We start from the raw sequence: 18,581 nt of genomic DNA on the forward strand, positions 1-18,581 counted from the left end.
CTTACATAGTAGTAGAGATTTGCTGCTTCTCCTCCAGTCTTTGAAAATTCTGTTGTGATTCTTTTTTGTCCTGTTCGGTTTTGCAGTCTCATCATGTCGTCGTCGCCAATTACCCCCGAAGCCGCGCTGGAGATCCTCCAAGCAACTGCACTTACTGCACGCTGCCACAACGCATTTTTTAGACAGAAGCAGCTCAAGTCACTGCATGATGCGCTGCGTAATAGCAGTGATGCTATCAGAAATGCTATTAAGCAGGATACGCATGTATCCGACGAGGAAGCAACTACAGAGGTTGCTGTTGTCCTCGACCTAGTCAAAGAGCACTATGCCTCTATTGATGTGACAAAAGAGCTAGAAGCGGAATATCGAATCACAAATGGCAAAGACGCCAGTAACAGGAGAGTACCGTGGGGTGTTGCATACATTGAGCCACAAAAAAGCCATACGCCATTCTTTTCGGTCCTGTCACCTTTGAGTGCAGCTGTTGCAGCCGGTACCTGTGTAGCGCTCAAGGTAAGCATCACTCTTGGATTTTCTCCCCACCAATTCACAACTAACAAGAAAACAATAGCTTGAAAACAACCTCCGTGCTCTCCCCTCTCTCCTCCGCAAGCTTCTCACCGAAGCTCTTGAATCTGACACCTTCCTCATCATCTCCTCCTCCCCACCCGCCGACTCCCTCTCAACCTACCTCCAAGTCCTCCAAGAGACACAAGTCGCCCAACCAACATACTCCCAGCACGTCTCCCCTCAAGGCAAAGTAATCGCAATTGTAGACCGCACCGCGGACCTTGCTACCGCGGCCTCGCATCTTGTCACAGCCCGCTTCGCCTTTGGTGGCACATCCCCCTACGCCCCAGACATAATTCTTGTAAACGAATTCATCAAAAAAGAGTTCCTCGAACACGTACTCCAGCTTTCCTTCCGTTACCTCGTGGGTTCCGGCTCTCTCGCCAACGGTTCCTCCAACCCCGGCAGCAATCAAAAATCCTCATCATCATCCAGGATATCCACCGCCTTCTCCACCCTCTCCTCCTCAAAATCCTGGGACCTAACTACAATTTCCTCCGGCGACAACGGCGCAGTCGTCGAACTCTCAAACCTATCCTCCCTACCCCCCAAATCCACACAACCCATCTTTGCAGTGTCGGCGATAACATCGCTCGAACACGCCATCAGCCTCGTCGAACAAGACGTCTCCCCCAATGAAACCCTCTTAGCAAGCTACCACTTCGGCGCGAATGCAACAGCAAAGTACCTCTCGCAATTTGTGCCGGCAGCGGTGTCGTTTGCAAACAGTGTCCCGTTTTCGCTGCTTCTCGGCCCCGCCGCCCCAGAACCTTCATCTCAGATTCCTTTTGATGTGGAGAAGAGGTACACGGTTGAGCATTTTTCGCGGCTCGCGCCCGCATATGTAAGCGTGCCGGGTAGTCAGAGGTCGCTGCTGAAGGTGCTGAGTGGCAAGGAAGGAGCGAAGGTGGCGAGCGAGATGTTGGGGCAGGCGACAAAGGAGATTAAGGAGGCGAAGCGGAAGGAGTCGATTGCGATTGGGTATTTTGAGCAGGGAATATTTGTCGGGTTGGGAGTTTACGGTATCCCGCTTCTCACGTGTATTGGGGCGTCGTTGTTCTTTGGGGTGAGGGCTGGGCTGAGGAAGTTGGCGTTTATTTAAGTAATCGATTTTCTTTCTTTATTGAGGGTATGGAATGGGCTGATGGATATGATGATTTGTAGAAGTATTCAATCAATTTCTTTGTGTTTACTTGAATGGGGGTAAAGGAGAGTGATTTGACATGCGCGTTGAAAGTCAGAATAGGTGCTCTGTTCCATCGCATCAAGATCCATCATAAATCAAAGCATTATTTTCTTGCTATACGCACTTCCTCCCAATATACAAGGGCATCGACATGGATCAAATCAGTCCAACCAATAAGCATACTTACATACGTGCATACATACAACATTAGTCATGCAAAGCACAGTAAACATCTGACGTAAGAAGCCTAAATCGGCCTTCCTTGAGGAACCCACTTTGCCGTCCAGATACGTAGTCTCTTACCCCAGATGAGCATGGGAATAGTGAGCAAGCCGAAAATGCCCATGAGCATACCGAAAATGCCAAACGGCTCTGCTGCGCCAGCGTGCGTGACCCACTCGCCGACGAAGAAAGTCCACGCAAAGCTAACCACTGCGCGCGTGGAAGTAATAGCGACGAAGCAGTCGCCAGCAAGGGAGCCATACGCTTCAATGATATAGTTGAAGCCCACCGATGGCGCTTGCATGAGGCCGAAGGCGACGAGGCCGAGTCCAAACTGCAGACCCACCCAGCCCTTTGGCGAGGGGTTCTGCGCTACGAAGCCGAAGATGAATGAGCCAATGGTGGCAGCGAAGAGGGCAGGGAGAGCGGTAACGAGACGGGATTCTGGTTCGGAGAAGCCGTGATGGTCCTTCTTTGCGAGGCGTTTGGTTGTGAAATCAGCGACGAAGTAGGTGTATACCTGAAATACCCAGGAGAATTAGTGAATGTCTGGAGTGGAAAGGTTGCTAGAGTTCGAAAAGACTTACACCGCCTAGGATAGTCCCGATGATGCCGCCAATGTTGATCAGTCCGACACCATTGCCCCAGAGGTATGGGGGTTTGGCGACAAACTGAGGAGCTACTGCTGACATGGTTACCTAAAGCAGGGTCAGTAGTGTATCTTTTATCAGAACACTCGTGTGGTCTTTCACTTACAATCAATCCGACGAGTCCAGCATACCAGCCTGAAACCAGCCACACTCCTGGTAGTCGGAGGACCTTGTAAGGAGCCAAGAACTTTGTACCGATGCCCGGCTGATACGTGATGAGTCTTAGCGAGCGGAGGTACGAATAGGAAGGGTACGTGGATGGCGCCACAGAGTCAGCAACTACAACACTCTCCTTGGTTTCGGCAGTGACCTTGTTCGAAACGTCGTTGTCGGATGTATATGAGGTCTGTGGGCGCTCGTACAAAGTCTCGGCTTGAAAAACGAGACATAGAGCGAAGCTGATAGCTGAAAGGACAACATTCATCCAGTGTAGCCAGGACAGACCCATGGGCCCGACAATGTATCCACCACAAGTAGCGCCGACAAGAGATCCAAAAGCTAGGAAGGAAGTGTAGATGGCCTATGGATAATGCTGTTAGCATCCTGATATGCCAAGAATCTTCTGTTACAATTACATACCATAGCACGTCCACGTTCGTGAACGAAGAAAATCTCGCCAACCACATCAGGGCTGACGGCGTCGGCAGGTGCTCCACCAATGCCCATGAATATACGCGCAGCCAGCAAACTATCGAAGCTTGTCGCCAATCCCGCCCACATGCTCGAGAAGACCAGCAACAACAAGCTAGCCAGAATCACTGGGCGACGCCCAAAGGTGTTGGCCAAGGGCACCCACCACAGGTTGGCCGCCCCCAACATGAAGACATTGACCGCAATGAAGTATGTCAGTTGTGAAAACTTTTTGGGTGGGAGACCAAGCACTGGTGTCGACGCGTATATTGGCAAAGCACTAGAAATCGATGACGCAGTGAAGTTGACCACAAAAGGGTGGATAGACATGACCGCGAGCATGACAAGCTTCCGCCATTTGGGCAGGTTCAACGGGTCTGCTGGGTCTGATGTTGGTTGGGGCACCAGACGAATCTCATCTCTATTCGTCTGCGATGCTGTCCATTCGAGATGTTCTGATAAGGCAAGTTCGTCAGCTCTAGTAACCCCGAAAGTCTGTTGTCGCGTCTTACCAACCAAGGTAGCTGTTCCAGGGGGCCTGGCATTGCGCACCTCCTCTTTGGAAAGTTTGAACGCCGCGCTCAAGGATGTCATTGCGGCTGATGGTACGTACCGATCAGAATGAAAAGCTCAAAATCCTGCAATGGTCACTGGATTACGGGCACGAGAACTTCTCAATCTAAATAGACCACACTGTGCTACAAGACTGACCTCCCGTCCTCAATCGGTGTGGGTGCCCAGCCTGCAGGACTGGACGGACAAGGGCCGTGACAAGTTTCAAGGTCAGCCATTGGACGAATCGACCTGGGATTTACCCCAGTTTGATTCCCGATTCCGGGGTCATTCGGAATGTGGGGGACGGAGGTCTGTGTGCATGTACTATTCTTCATATAGCTTGGAAATGCGGGGATATCGCTTTGTCCAGATCGCCTAAGCCTGAATACAGTTACTAGTCATTGCCACTTAATGGAAGAGCAGAGCAGGTTGGCCTTCGGACCGACAGGATGAATCTCGGATTACGCACGCATTTTACCGCACTGGGATAAAGCCGCTAGTGGGACCAAAGAACATGCATGTCATATTGCGCGTATCCACAGATAAGAGGGTATATTGCTGAAGGAACAAGGCATTATTTTCAATGAGTAGTGACCGGCACCTAAAAGATTATACTTTACATAATTGCTCGACCTCGTGCATCGACGCATTATTGCGGCGATTATTTGATTGCCGAACGGAGACCTTCCAAAAGTTGCACCAAGTTCCCAACAAGTGGTGGGCACGGTTCCGAGGCATCGTGACGTGTCCGTAGAAGATGTACCAGGCTGTCCATGACCCCGCAGACATCATTTAGCTGGGTTGGGCTATGCGAACCATATGTTCGTATAGATGGTATACCCCGATCCAATGTGATGAATTTACGAGCGCTCAGAGAATCATCTCCGTTTAGAACAACCATGGTATCAATTTGTGTTGATTCTGGCGCAATGGACCGCTTGAGGAATCCATAGCACCACAGGATCAGCCCGGCATGGTATACGGCAATGGCATTAAAATTGTTCAATAAAGCCTTCGGCAACACTTCAGCGGCGCGTAAAACCTGACCAGCGTGCCAGAGCGCTTGACGTGCTGAAGGAGTGTTGGTCCAGTCTCGTAGGCCAACGTATGCGATGCGCGCCTCTTCCTGCCCCTCGATGCCTGCAAAAAGCTGAATGTCATCCAAAGGTGCGTTGAGATGAACCAGCATGATCTCCAGAGTCATCTCAACACTCTTGTTCATGGGTGGGCAGCTGAGTCTAAAATCATCGAGCTGCTTCGTTAGATCTTGGTAGCGTGAAGATAGTATGAGGCTGTTGTTCGATACGGCCTGTGACCGAGATGTCACTGTGCACATCTGGCGGTATTCCCAAATCGCGCCCCATATCATGTATAGGTACGTAAGGCTAGCGTGATCATGGTGCGAGAGGTGCCCTAGGTTGAGAAAGCATTCTATGGCTGACGGCTTGTTGACTGCCATTGGCGGCAGGTTCAAGTAGGCTGCTTTCCAGCTTGTTGCTGACTTGGCCTGCCAAAGAGCATTGGAGCTCGGTAACGGAAGTTGCATCTCGGCATAAGATACTAGTGGCGGCTTGAGTAATGCCATGGAGGATTGTCGATCAAATTCGAAAGCACGATAGACCAAGCGAAGGAATGATTCTTGCTGAACCCAGTTGAACCATTTGGTTTCTAGTGCAGATCCTTGCTCGTCTGGCTCTGGGCGGATCTCCTTCCATGTCGACCGGCGGAAGCGGGCGCCTCGCCGAAGCATTGTTATCAACGGCTGGGTAAAACTTTCTGCAATCTCCATCTTTCGGCTAATACCACTCCACATACCCACTCCTAGCTGCAGAAGGAAGGTCTGGAGATGTTGAAGGTCTCTGATTGCTGTGTTGTCCTCTTCGAAAGACCTAGACTGGCCCATCCTGGAAGCCTCGTGCAAAGCATATCCAAGTTTTCGCAACGAAGAGTCAGGAATTGTGGCAGCTCCAGCGGATGCTATACTGGCGAGCAATTCTGGATTCAGTTTCGAAGGAGAAAAGGTTGGGAGATGGAACCACGTGAGGGCGTCCAGGGACGGCGAGGTGAGGAAGTACTGGATCAGTCCATCCAGTAGCTCTACGCTGGGAAAAGCCGACGCAATTTTCTTGACGTTCTCCGGAGTGCATGTTCCCAAGACCAAGACCATTAAGCGGTCACGGCTTACACGAGGAAGTCTGCAAACAAAGGTTAGATGGCATCAACGACAGAATCATTGAGTTAGCATTGTCTTACTTTTCCGCCACAACCCGGCGTTGTGCAATATGGGCGCGCCTGCTGTCTCTCTCAGCATCCGAAAAGGCCAGGTTTACTTGCTCTGCGCTAGGGTTCCGAGAGCTCTGAGGAAGGTAGCGCCATATGCTCTGCTTGAAAGCTTCTGCTCTCCCTGGTGCCGTATCGGTCTCTGGGTGGGAATGCTCGGTACCGTGAGCATCAGTAGACGGTGTGTCGGCAGCAAAAGGGGCTTGGAAGTTGTACTGATCAAGCAGTCCAAGATCGAGATCAGTAAGGCCGACATCGATGTCAAAACTCAGATCCAATATACCGCGTGGAGTAGCCTGGCCAGAAAGAAAGGCGTCGAACGGGGGCATGTTTCGGAAGTAATCTGGTAGAAACGGATTCTGTGCTGGCGTATTGTCAAAGGGCGGGATGGAGCTATCAAAAAAGGACATTGCTGATGTAGGATCGGGCTCTTCAAAGTTATGGTTCATTGTAACCAGCCCGTTGCCGGTGTTGGGCGGCGGCTGCATGGTGTTCATGACTGACGTGCTCGTGTCAGAGCTTCTGCAACCAGCAGAGTCAGTTTTGGTACTATTGGAGTCCACCATGGACAGGTGTTGAGAATTGTGGAATGACTCTGGTGTCTGTGAGGTTGTAGACGCCGGAGGGTTGGCATTCCCGCTTTGGCCAGGCAGCGATGAGGGGTAATCAAAACCATTTGATAAATCGAGCAAGTCTTGAGCGGCATGGACAGCATCGATTTCATGACTCTCATTCTCGTCGGTAGCGAGCGACTCGGGTACCTTGCAGGGTATCTTCTTCTTTTTGCAACGACTGCATGGCTTCTCATCCTCACATCGGAGATGGCTCTGGGAACAGGCCTCGCAGGCTTGAACCACTCTTGTGTCGCGAGAAATTTCGCGCCTCTGTCGCTTGTTGGCGGGTTCTGTGTCGTGGTTTGCTACATGTCGTTTGAGCAAGTCTCTGCAGCACGTTAGAGGAGTCTCGCGGCGGCTATTGTGCTGAGATGCCACCAAAGCATCTTCACAAAGCACTTACATTCGGGCAAAGCCCTTGGAGCAGACTGGGCAAATGTACGGCTTGGACTTTGTGTCTGTCGAAGCAGGGTCAGTTTACTAGGGTTCGGCGATGTGTATGCAAAATCAGGTGCGTCGAATCTAAGGACACAGCCGTCTTGTTGGTGTTTGAACAAGAAAGGGCGACTACCTTTGAGGCATGTCCAGAGCAAGAAGACACCAACTATGCAGAACAAGCCTCGTAGCAGACAGGGGCAGTAAACTCCCTAAGGTGGATGCCAGAAGTCCGCGGAGCACCGAGGACGTTGGTTGCGAGCGCGTCCCATATCTCTCGCTCAACTACAGGTGCTAGTAGGTAGCAGGGACAAAAACTTACGCGCTCTCACGTGTCGGGTGAGGTGGTCTGCTCTGGTAAAGGAGCGCTTGCAAGTGCTGCACTGGAATAGGCGCGCCTGTTCGGCATCGAGCTCGGCATGAGCAGGTTGAGTGTTTGGTTGCGCCGTGCTCACCTGCATCATTGGATGCTTGTTGCTATCGGGTGAGATTGACGAGGGACGGCATCGGGAGGTGGGAAGTGGGAAGTGGAGGGAGATAACCCTTAGGTGTGGGGAGAGTGCGGAGTCGCGTGTGCATTGTGTGCATTTGTCCGCATGCCGAGACGGGGCGGGCGCGCATCCCGGCCTCGGCTGATCTGTGCCTGCCCTCTCCTGTTTGGGGAAGGGGCGACCGATGCCCTCAAACATAGGGACGGACTTGGCCCTCGTTTTTGCTCCTGGTCTCCGCCCCATTCCCTGTCACTTCTGTGGCAACACAGGACCTGCGACTCCTTGTCCTCCTCAACATGTTTGTCCCAGAGAATGCTGCCATGTTCATCTGGTCTTGCTGGTTCTTGAAGAGTCCACAGAAATGCCCAATGCCGGATTCGGGCGGGCTTGGTGTTAGGTGCAATAAGACGCGTCTTCACAACCCCATCCCCAACCCCATCCCCATCTCCCCGTCCCCCACATCCCGACCTTCGCCATGGGTCACATCCGCTCTCACATAGAGCACCAGACCAGGACAGGTAAAGTCTCCTCATTGCCCGCACTTCCAACGGCATTTCTGTAGTCTCTATCAAGTGACATCCAAGAATCGCGGCGACCACAGTACGCACATCGCTACTCATCTTCGCTGCAACGTACACACACCATCTGCGTAGCCATGCCTGTCCCACCCGTCCACTTCTTCTCCCATGGCTCCACCATGATGCTCGGCGAGGAGTCCAAATCCGCCGACTACTGGAAAGCATGTGGCGATGAAGCTCTCTCGCACGGCTTCAAAGGCGTCATCATGATGGGCGCTCATTGGGACGCTCGCGGTGTAAACCGCATCGACGTCGCCATGAACCCCAAGCCCGCAAAGTCCCCCGTTGCATACGTCCACCCCCGCAAGTACAAAGACTACGAGCTTGTCCCCGACCTCGAGAGCGGAAAGAAATGCATTGCCGCCCTGAGAGAAAAGGGTATCGATGCTCGCCCAAACGAGACTTTTGACTGGATCCACGACACCTATCTTATCCTTATCCGCATGTTTCCCGAAAAATGCCCCCCAACAACTCTCATCAGTATGAACTCGCGATTCGACCCCCACCTACATGCGCGTGTCGGCAACATCCTATCCAAGTTCCGTGACGAGGGCTACATCCTCATCGGCACTGGAGGCGCAGTCCACAACCTCTACCGAAACCACTGGGGCCAAATGCTCCGCTACTCCGACAACTTCGCCCAGCCATATCCCCCAGAGGCTCCCATGCTCGAGTTCCGTCAGTGCGTCGAGGATGTGTTTGTTCGGTGCTGCAGAAAGGGTGCCAAGAAGGGTAGTCTGACACGAGGAATCACAAGGCTGATGAAGCATCCCATGTTCAGAGATGCACATGCTACTGATGATCATTACATGGCTGCCTGCTTTGTTGCTGGCGTGGTTGATGGAAGTAAGAGGGAGACGGATGAGTGCGTGCTTGGTGCTGAGGACTGGGAGTTGGTGAATATGTGCAATAGTCAGTTTACAATTGGCAAGTGGACGTAGAAAGTTTGTAACGATATTCACGGTGGTTTTTTTCCTTATTCTGTTTAGTATAGGCGTTTTCTTAAATACGATTATATGTTCAATCGTGCATCCCGCTGAGAAATCGACGAAGAATGAGATGAATTAATTTCATATTGCTCTCGCCTTATACAAATCACTTTCAACCTACTTCGAAAAGCTAAACACTAGTGCCACAATGCTACCGCACCGGTGATGAAAGTATATATCGCTCGAATTCTTGCAGTATTTGTCACAACAATCATACACAGGACTACCACACAGTACACGAAATCTCAAAGCATTTACATTCTCTAAAAAAAAGAACACTCTACAACCCCCCCCCCCCTCCATCTGCTCCACGTCTATTTAGGCGGAACAATAGGCAACGTAACGTAATTCAGCGCCTTCTCCGAAAAATGCACATGATTCCACCCTCCAAACTTCTCCTCACTCCGATCCTCTGGGTGCGTATGTTGGAAAATACCACTACCCTGTGTATCCCCACTCGCAACCTCAAACACAATCTTACCGCCCTTCTCCACAATCACGTTCGTCGGCCACACCTCCACATCCACAGCGTACACATCCCCGGGCACAACGGGTTGCACGTCTGTGCTGAAGTAGTCGCGCCAGGGGAGGTAAGGCCGGTGCTTGGGGTGTGAAGGGTTGGTTTTGCGGAGGCTAACACGCAGCCAGCCTTTGGCGAGGGGGATGGGATCTCCGGCTGTGCCCGTGTAGTGGACTTCTTTGCCTTCAGGAGAGATGTAGCGGAGGGTGAGGAAGAGGTCGATGTCTGTGGGTGTGGCGCCTGTGGCGTGGGCCGAGAGCGAGACGTTGAGGTGTGCAACGATGTGTCCGGTTATCTCGGTTTCTTCCTCAAAGGGGGCGGTGGTGAATTGCAGGAGCTTGGGGTTGTCGAGAGTGCCCAGGGCTTCGTAGGAGAGCTTTTGCGGGCGGGTGACGATAGGTGAGATTTGAGTTAGGGTTTGGGAGGGGGTGAGGTAGAAGTTGGTGTAACGGGTTCGTGCAATGGGCCATTCGTTTTCGGTTCGTCTTTGGTACACCTTTTCTTTCTCGGCATCGTCGAAGCCCACATCGCCCTTGCGGAGGACCATGTCGACTGGAGGCAGCTTGCCCTTTACTGACCAACCAACACGATCCTCGCCCTTGAGGAACGCATCAAGGAAGCTTCGTTGTATCTCAACTTCTTCCTTGTAGTAGAAGGGCAAATCATGTCTTCCAGTGATCATTCGTAGGTATTTGAATTCAGACCCAGCATGAACGTATCCTTCGACATTGCCACGAAGATGAAGTAGGATACCGCCCCAGTTACCGACTGATAGAAGCGGTACTTCGATATCGCTCATATCATACTCTTTGCTTGCGTAGTATAGCTCGTCGCGGAACTTGTACTTGGCAGTATCAATAGTTTGATCCTGTCTGTTCTTTGCGCGCACTTCATCGGATAGGTTTCCGTCGACTGTGTCCGGTCCCCAGTTTCGTTCTGCACGGCCAGGGCGACCATATTGATTCGTGATGACTTGACGGTTCCTGAAAAATTCGATTAGCATTAACTTTTCTTGATAGAGAGGGTGTGTCGGACATACCACCAAAAGTCAATAAACTTGTTACTCAAGATACCTCCATGACGGCATCTGTCTCGGTAATAATCACTCATGCCTTCCCATGGTATTATCGCAGCCAAGCCTTTAGGCTTGCGCGCTGCAACACGCCATTGCGATCCGGCGTAGTAGCTTATACCGAGTAAACCAACCTTTCCAGACGACCAAGGTTGCTCAGCTGCCCATTCGACGACATCAAAGAAAGCCTCACTAGTTCCTCTTGACATTGTGTCTAGGAAGCCTGGCGACTGGCCAAGGCCGCGCTCGTCGGCGCGCACGATAACGTAGTCATGCTTGGTCCAGAAACCAGGATCTGGTGTTTCCCATGCTGAATGATCAGAATGATGCTCAGGATTGACTTCCGAGAACGATTTTCCGTGGAAGCTATGAGGCGTCAGTTGCTGCGAACTAGAATCAGACATCACCCTACTTACTCTTTGTAGTGAATGTCTTTTCCGTAAGGTCCATAAGTCACCAGCACAGGAAGTTTAGTACCTTCCTTGGTTGATTTCGGACGGTAAACATTGCAACGAATAATGCCCTTGGACGATGTCTTCAGTGGCACAGCAGCATTCTCCTCAAAAATGTAGGGAAATGACGATTCGTCGACCTTGTGCGCGTCCTTGACTTCCAGCTGTTCAGACATTGTGTAGGTGGTGATGAGGTATGAAGAAAGTCATTTCCCAGAAATTTTGGATATAAAAGACCCGTCGTGACGCGTTGCGAGTGCCGGTACGGGCAACGCGCCGTTGTTCCAAGTGCAGTGCATAGAGGGGCAGTGTCGGAATGTGGGGGGAATGTACTACTTGCGTAGCTTCGCGAATACCCCACTAGTAGCCGAAGCGATTTCGGTACCCCAACCCTCTGTGAGACAAGATCGTTGAAGTTTAGACTCTTGCAGTAGATTTCTGGATGTTGGCCTCTATGCACATTCGGGATCACGAGAGTGAAAGTTCAGCAGATTTCCCTTTAGGATAAAATCACAATTGCATTCAAAAAAAAATCCGGCACACGTTGACTAGATGCCCAGAAACTTGCTTCAGTCGCGATATTACATAGCATGCAATCAAACAGAAATCATATTCCATTTACAACAAGCCCTATTGTAAAGGAATATATTTTGATGAATATTTACGAAAGCCAATAATGCAAGTCCCGTTCAAGTATACTACGACGACTTCGGCACACCCTGCATCGTTCCATAATCTTCCTTCAAAGCCTCACCACTGATTTCTACTGGCTTGCATTCCTGTAGCACGTACATCATACGTCCCCATGACGTCGAGCTCAAGTTCCTCCAAGCATGCATTGTGCCCCTCTGAATTGCAACATCTCCTCTTTTCATGTGTCTTGTCTCTCCAGAATCCAGCACCAGCTCGAACTCGCCCTCCAGCACGACACCGTAGTCTAGTGAGACGGTTCGGTGCATTGGTGATAGGTGGCCTGGCGCTACGTCTACGAAGCGGAGGACCGTTCCTCCTGAAACGACGAGACCGGGCGAACTCTCTAGATATGGTTTGTAGACTTTTAGGTCGGCATCGTTGTTTAAGTCGACAGGAAATCCCTTTGTTACATATCCCAATCGGAAGTCTGCTCCTGGGATAGGATCGACTTTGTGCTCATCAGGAATGTCATTAAAGAAGACGGCCTGCTTTGTGGCTGGGTCGTGGGTTGTGATGAAGCGGTTGATCTTGGGAAGGTCATTTGGGACATCGGTTTGAGGAGCCATATTTCTGGAAAGTTGCACCACGCAATAAGATGGTGGATAAGACTGAAGAGGGTTTGTTGTGAAGAAGTTTCGCTGGCAGAGAAATATTTTCTGAGGAATTGAGTACTGATAGAGCGTAACGAAAAGAGAACGTGAGACAGTGCCGTTGAAAGGCTGGTTCACTGCCTTCCGATGTGGGGGGTACATATACGAATGAAAATGCCACCTGCATCTGCCGACACAGGGCCGACCTATTCTCGGTGGGTCTTGCTGCATGCTTAGCGCATTTGAGTATTACTTACATTGGTGGTTTGCATTAACCGCGTGGGGAACAGGCATGCTACGGCGTAACCCTTGGGGTAATGCGTAAGAGGGGTTCACGCGTGCACCTCGGGGACTGGGGGCAGGTGCTCGGTTTTGCTATCGATAAGAGGCATGATGCAAGCTCCGCGCCAGATGGTCACGCTGAGTCCGAGTTCGAGCGTGGCGGTTGCGCGTGTTCTGTTGGTTTCGGGTGATGGGTAGTTAGACATTCTGTATTGTGGACTAATGGAGGTGAAGATAATAATGTAACTGAAGCACCACAAACCGCTTTGAGTAGATCGCACATACATAGCTCGGTTTCTGCAAAATATTACAAAGCGTTGCTGTGCCTTACCAAGACAATATGAATACCTGGTATCTGCAAGCAATACTGTATTGGGTCTTTCGGTCTTGTCGGGTTCCAATTACAAATCTATAGCGGGACAGATCCGATGTGGGGGGAATGACATCCGAAACATCAAGCTACAGCCCCATACATCCATGAACATCGTCCATAATACCGCACCTCGGTAGAAGGTTGTAATCACAAGCAGCTTCCTTTTATTGATACAGCAAAAATTGCGTTTTTTTTGAACAGTTTCGTCATAACCGAACCAGCTTCATAGTCAGTCCTCTACAACCACAATGGCAGACAGCTACGCCTCACATTTTGGCATCAACAACATCCCCTACGGAGTTGCCAGTTCGTCAAAGCGAACAAATCCACAAGGCGTCACGCGTATTGGAGACGAAGTCATTTTTCTTGCAGAGCTCGCTGAACACAATACTTTCAAAGCAATTTCAGCACCACTATCCTCCATCCTCCGCGAACCCACCTTGAACACCTTTGCCGCATTAGGCAAAGACATGCAATCCAAAGTCCGCACCGCAATCCAAGAAGCCTACAAAAGCAACTCCCATAAGGAATACTCAGAACACATCAATGACGTGACCCTTCACCTACCCGTCCACATTGGCGACTTTACAGACTACAGCGCATCGGCAAACCACGTTCTCAACGCAGGAGAAGCTGTAATGGGCGTCCGATCATACCCACCCGCTTTCAAAAAATATCCGGTGGGTTACGCAGGCCGATGCTCCTCCATAACCCTCTCCGGCGCACCAGTCACTAGACCATTAGGCCAATTCATCGAGGACTACACTGTCCCCGAGAAGAAAATTATCTTCGGCCCATCCCGGAGTCTAGACTATGAAATGGAAGTTGCAGCCGTAATTGGCAAGCCCGTAGCGCCAGGCAGCATTCTCAATGCCAAGGACGCCGACGAGCACATCTTTGGACTTGTTTTGCTGAACGACTGGAGCGCAAGAGACGTTCAGGGTCTCGAGATGAACCCGTTAGGCCCATTTAACGGAAAGAACTTCATGACATCCATCACACCCTGGGTTGTAACGCTAGAAGCCCTGAAGCCCTTTGAAGTACCCGCCCCAGAACGCATGGAATCCGTCGCCCCGTTCATGGACGACCCTAAAAGCGCAAACTATAACATCCAACTGGAAGGTCAAATCATCCGCAATGGAGTTCAGACGACAACATGCAAAGTCGGGTTTGAGACCATGTATTGGACGTTCAGACATATGCTGGCGCATCATACTATTGGCGGCTGTGGACTTCGGTCGGGAGACTTGGTTGCTAGTGGGACAGTATCAGGCGAGCAGAAGCATGAGCATGGGTGCTTGCTTGAGCTTACAAAGAACGGCAAAGCTCCAAGTAAGTTGAGCGACGGAACTGAGCTACGCTTCCTTGAAGATGGAGACGAAGTAAGGTACATTGGTGTAGTTGGGGATGGAAGCACGGGAGTAGGATTTGGGGCATGTGTTGGTACTGTAAAGCCCGCTCGACAAATATAAGAATATACGGAGTACTGAATGTAAATCTTTCTTATTTTCGTCATCACCGGCAAGTACCAGGCGATACCCATATCTCAAGGTCTGTGCAGTCAGCTACTTAATCAAGCTTTCTACTACTAATTTTTAGAAGAAAAAAAAGTGTAGCTCTGCATCCTATCGAGTACTCCACTAGACAGGCACTGATATGACAAAAAAGAAGTCTTGAGGTCGTGCCCGGGTTCTTCTCAATGTTAGGAATTGCAATCACATGAAGGTAGAGGAAGCATCTTACCGAACCGGGGTTATCAGAATATTGAGAAGTCAAAATCTGAAGTGATAACCACTACCTGGAATCGAATGAGTGCATGCTCCATGGCGCAACGGATGTAGATCAACGTACACTACACAACCTATGGATGCTTCGAGTGGTGCAATATGTAAATTTTTCGCGATGTAATTTCTATATTGTTGTGCATGATGACACATAGCTAACATCAAATCTCTATACATATGCAAGAATAACGACATGTCAGAGCTATGACGTGTAGACTTTTGCAAGTGGACATTGTAGTGGGGCATGGTTCTTCTTGGACAAAAAAGAGGGGTCGAATTCACCGACTCCGGCAAACCTCAGCTTTCCCACACCTAAAAAGAACAGGTCCACGATAACGAACCCAGCCATCAGAAAGGCAAAAAAGAAAGGCTTTTTTTGATGCATACGAGCGGGGAGGATCGAACATCAAGGTACGGGTACAAAGTATGTGTACTTGCTGAAAGCATATGAGATGAAATCGAGATTGTGATGTATAAGGAAAGCTTCCTACATAATCTGCAACAAGCGCAATTATTTACTATTATTAGAAAATTTCACGCATCTTGATTTAGTACATTAGTAAAGGGTCTACTCATTCTTTAGACCTAAAGATTTGGTTATAGAGTATTCGGCGTTTGGAAGATTTCGGCTTCGTAAAGTGTGGCCTTTTCTTTTTCGTAGAATTGAGCTACTCAGGATTCAAATAGTAGAAGTTGCTGCTAGGGAGTTTGAAGTAAGGTTGATAGGTTGCTTAGAGGTTCGGACTATTGGCAAAGACCTGAAAGGACAAGCTGGGCAAGATGAAATGCCAAGCACGGGGTTACGTAAGTACGGGGTTACGCACGTGCGCAGCAGCTCACAGCTACGCAAATACATAACTTTAGAGCTCCTCCAACACCCTTCTCATTTTAAAGGCATGGTCCTCACAGCCTACATTTCAGTCACTCTGTCACCATCGTTATCCACATTAACCGCATTAAGTTAGCCAGCTACAATGTCGTTGTTCCGCATACAGCAGTTGTCCTCTGCACAGCCGCTATCGGCTGAGTGGCTTTCGCCCTTCCTGCAGCTGCGAAAACGCCCTCTTTCTCTCGTTATAATACGGACAATCTTTCAGTCTGCGACGATCGCGAGATGTGACGTAGATTTTTACGATGCGATGTTTCGCTTGGTAGGGGTGGTTAGAGTACTGTAATGTTTGCTGAGTCTCATTCACGAATCGGCTGGTCTTTGTTCTCGTCTGATCCCAGGCTTATGCTGAATTAGTTTTGTCAAGACGCTCTTAATGGGTTTCATGGACGAAGATAGGCAATTTGACCATACCCGGGCCAAGGTAGGTACATGGTGTATTTCATAGGATATTTAAAAACTTGGTTCTTCAATGCCGAACCTTGAAAGATGCGCCAGTGTTCATGGGCTGTTGGAGAAGATGCTAGAGGAATTTTCTTTGTACCCGCCCAGTGTTTGTGTCTTATATCGGAAATTGTTTTCTCAGGTTAGTTTTGATCTCACTACGTATGATCTTTGTTAACGGCGCCAGACTTGTATAAGTGCCTCTTCATTTCAAGTGCGGTCCATTACTCCACAAGAACAAGCGTAGTACAACAGTTATCAGGACGTGTTCTCCCTACAGCGATATGTCCCAATCAAGCAGCAACGGAACAACTGCCAACCGAAAGCACAATGAACCTCACTCAGCAACTTGTGAGCGGAAAAAGAATCATAATGCGTTGAGATTTTCCGATACAAACGAACTCCGAGACCACCGCACGAAGCCCACGAAGCCCACGAAGCCCACGAAGCCCACGAAGTCCATGAAGTCCACGAAGCTCACGAAGCCCACTGCTTATGAGCTGATCCAGCTTCCGGAACACTACGACTCTGATTGGGAATATCACGAATCATTTGGTGAAGAGGACACGGATGATGAGGATAATGAGGATGGATATCATGCATATCAGTGTGAATACGGAGACGAAAGTGATTTGGAGGAGAAATCAGCGTCGAGAAACGAATGGGGGAAGGACATTTAGTGTTGAGAATACAGCCAAAGAGCGTAGAGGTGAAAGTAATCCTAGTAAGTACCATTCTCGTGACTCAAATCGACATTGGCAGTTATAACCTCAAATGTTGTCCAATCTTCTTGTTCTAGCAGTTATGGTTGCTCTTATGCTTAAACCGTGGATGGCTGGGAAAAGCCAGCGAATCCATTGGCGATTAGTGAGTAATAACTTGAGCGTTTGTGACTGCACACTCAACGATGAAATAGCAATTGACACAGCTCATATCTGCTGTTTTGATTCATTTCTTAGTAGTGCTGAGTATATCATGTGTTGCAACATGGATAGCACTCCGCTCTCTAAGTCCAGAACATTTGGAGCTGTTTCTCTTGGAACGAGGTTGGATCCAGCATCGCATCTTCCAATTGAGTCTCGTCGTTTGGGCTTCATGGTGGCAAAAGGTTTGGCATTAGTATGTATCTTATCTCCCTCTATTATCTCTCATATTGACTTGCGCTGCTGAAAGGAATCTGCCTCATAATTCCCAAAAGCCTCCGACCAAACTTGCCGCCCTGCCGATGGCTCGGTACGGCATCTCCGCATATCGTGCTATTCACTATCACCTATTTCTCTCTCCCTCGATGCCTTCCACAGTTGTAGGCAGTTCCTATAGGACAGTACTTGAAGTTCCCGCATTTCTTACCCAGCTTCGTTATACCGACACATTGAGTCAATACACCCGCGCTGTCCTGATAACTGGCACTCATGCCGCCGCCATCGAGAGCCGATATGTAAGACGCGAAAATTCGGGTCGTAATATGGGTAGGTGTGGACATGATCGTATCAATCAGATGTCTTGCTCCTTTGAAAACAAAATGCACTGAGTGCACGACGAATCTGCTTCGTAGCGTCATCAAAGCGATTGCTATGCTGCTACATATTACAGTATCGAACAACATAATCAGCTGCCTGGTTTTCCCTAGAAAACTACTCACAAGCAGTATAGTTAGGATAGCTGTCAGGATGTCATAGATAGTCATGTCAAGGTGGAGTGGGAGTTGTCCCATCTAAGGTGAAGGGGTAAAGATTTCGAGAGACTTGGAGCATATTTTAATGTAGAAAACAACGCACCTGCCGTGAAAATCTCTTGGGCGTTTGGGTCTATCTACTCTGTTCATGCACATTCTTTGTTAATTCTTATCTTTGATTGTCGTGGTAAAGTTTGCCATCGTTCTTGTTTTACCACACCAAACAACCCTTTCGCTATATCGCTTTTGAACCGTTAAAATTAACCTTTGGTCACTAATCCGTCGCGGTTTTTATGTAGCCATCTACTTTTTGAGCTGCGGTGGAGAGGATAAAGCAGGTGGTATTAGGCATCTAATGATGAGTGCATAATATAAATATTGTACGCGGCTTACATGTTTAAATATGCCCGACTCATGCGTGCTTCAAGTGTGTTTCCGGTCTCCACTAGCAGCCTCTGTTTGTTCCAAGACTATTCTATTATTGCAGCTTTAGCTGCATATTACAATCGGTTCCGGAGGGGGCTCTCATGCAAGAAGAAACGCGATTTGATTAGCTCTAAGGCGCTCTACGCTGATTAGTTGTGCCAAGATATTAGGAATCTCCGTT

The 18,581-nt window shown here is 49.5% G+C and overlaps 8 protein-coding genes across 8 annotated transcripts; 4 read left to right on the plus strand and 4 right to left on the minus strand.

Moving 5' to 3' along the window:
• Window positions 1–93: 93 nt before the first annotated feature.
• Window positions 94–1,672, plus strand: COCMIDRAFT_30502 (uncharacterized protein; the record flags this gene model as incomplete). The annotated part of the gene is made up of 2 exons (XM_007694704.1): window positions 94–513; window positions 572–1,672. 2 exons carry the CDS (start codon window positions 94–96, stop codon window positions 1,670–1,672), a joined length of 1,521 nt encoding a protein of 506 aa, XP_007692894.1.
• Window positions 1,673–2,003: 331 nt separating this feature from the next.
• On the minus strand, window positions 2,004–3,852 carry COCMIDRAFT_9563 (uncharacterized protein; the record flags this gene model as incomplete). Its single annotated transcript, XM_007694705.1, has 5 exons — window positions 2,004–2,498; window positions 2,566–2,676; window positions 2,735–3,148; window positions 3,208–3,713; window positions 3,771–3,852. 5 exons carry the CDS (start codon window positions 3,850–3,852, stop codon window positions 2,004–2,006), a joined length of 1,608 nt encoding a protein of 535 aa, XP_007692895.1.
• Window positions 3,853–4,474: 622 nt separating this feature from the next.
• COCMIDRAFT_108403 (uncharacterized protein) lies at window positions 4,475–7,606 on the minus strand (the record flags this gene model as incomplete). Its single annotated transcript, XM_007694706.1, has 4 exons — window positions 4,475–6,008; window positions 6,067–7,035; window positions 7,111–7,165; window positions 7,465–7,606. 4 exons carry the CDS (start codon window positions 7,604–7,606, stop codon window positions 4,475–4,477), a joined length of 2,700 nt encoding a protein of 899 aa, XP_007692896.1.
• Window positions 7,607–8,288: 682 nt separating this feature from the next.
• On the plus strand, window positions 8,289–9,152 carry COCMIDRAFT_30504 (uncharacterized protein; the record flags this gene model as incomplete). Its single annotated transcript, XM_007694707.1, has 1 exon — window positions 8,289–9,152. The coding sequence occupies one exon, from the start codon at window positions 8,289–8,291 to the stop codon at window positions 9,150–9,152; it is 864 nt and encodes a 287-aa protein (XP_007692897.1).
• Window positions 9,153–9,514: 362 nt separating this feature from the next.
• On the minus strand, window positions 9,515–11,420 carry COCMIDRAFT_9566 (uncharacterized protein; the record flags this gene model as incomplete). Its single annotated transcript, XM_007694708.1, has 3 exons — window positions 9,515–10,703; window positions 10,760–11,158; window positions 11,209–11,420. 3 exons carry the CDS (start codon window positions 11,418–11,420, stop codon window positions 9,515–9,517), a joined length of 1,800 nt encoding a protein of 599 aa, XP_007692898.1.
• Window positions 11,421–11,942: 522 nt separating this feature from the next.
• COCMIDRAFT_108425 (uncharacterized protein) lies at window positions 11,943–12,503 on the minus strand (the record flags this gene model as incomplete). Its single annotated transcript, XM_007694709.1, has 1 exon — window positions 11,943–12,503. One exon carries the CDS (start codon window positions 12,501–12,503, stop codon window positions 11,943–11,945), a length of 561 nt encoding a protein of 186 aa, XP_007692899.1.
• A 927-nt stretch (window positions 12,504–13,430) lies between these two features.
• COCMIDRAFT_108421 (uncharacterized protein) lies at window positions 13,431–14,654 on the plus strand (the record flags this gene model as incomplete). The annotated part of the gene is made up of 1 exon (XM_007694710.1): window positions 13,431–14,654. The coding sequence occupies one exon, from the start codon at window positions 13,431–13,433 to the stop codon at window positions 14,652–14,654; it is 1,224 nt and encodes a 407-aa protein (XP_007692900.1).
• A 1,929-nt stretch (window positions 14,655–16,583) lies between these two features.
• On the plus strand, window positions 16,584–16,979 carry COCMIDRAFT_9569 (uncharacterized protein; the record flags this gene model as incomplete). Its single annotated transcript, XM_007694711.1, has 1 exon — window positions 16,584–16,979. One exon carries the CDS (start codon window positions 16,584–16,586, stop codon window positions 16,977–16,979), a length of 396 nt encoding a protein of 131 aa, XP_007692901.1.
• Window positions 16,980–18,581: the final 1,602 nt, after the last annotated feature.

This window comes from Bipolaris oryzae, assembly GCF_000523455.1.
Source record: "Bipolaris oryzae ATCC 44560 unplaced genomic scaffold scaffold_235, whole genome shotgun sequence".
NCBI lineage: Eukaryota > Fungi > Ascomycota > Dothideomycetes > Pleosporales > Pleosporaceae > Bipolaris > Bipolaris oryzae.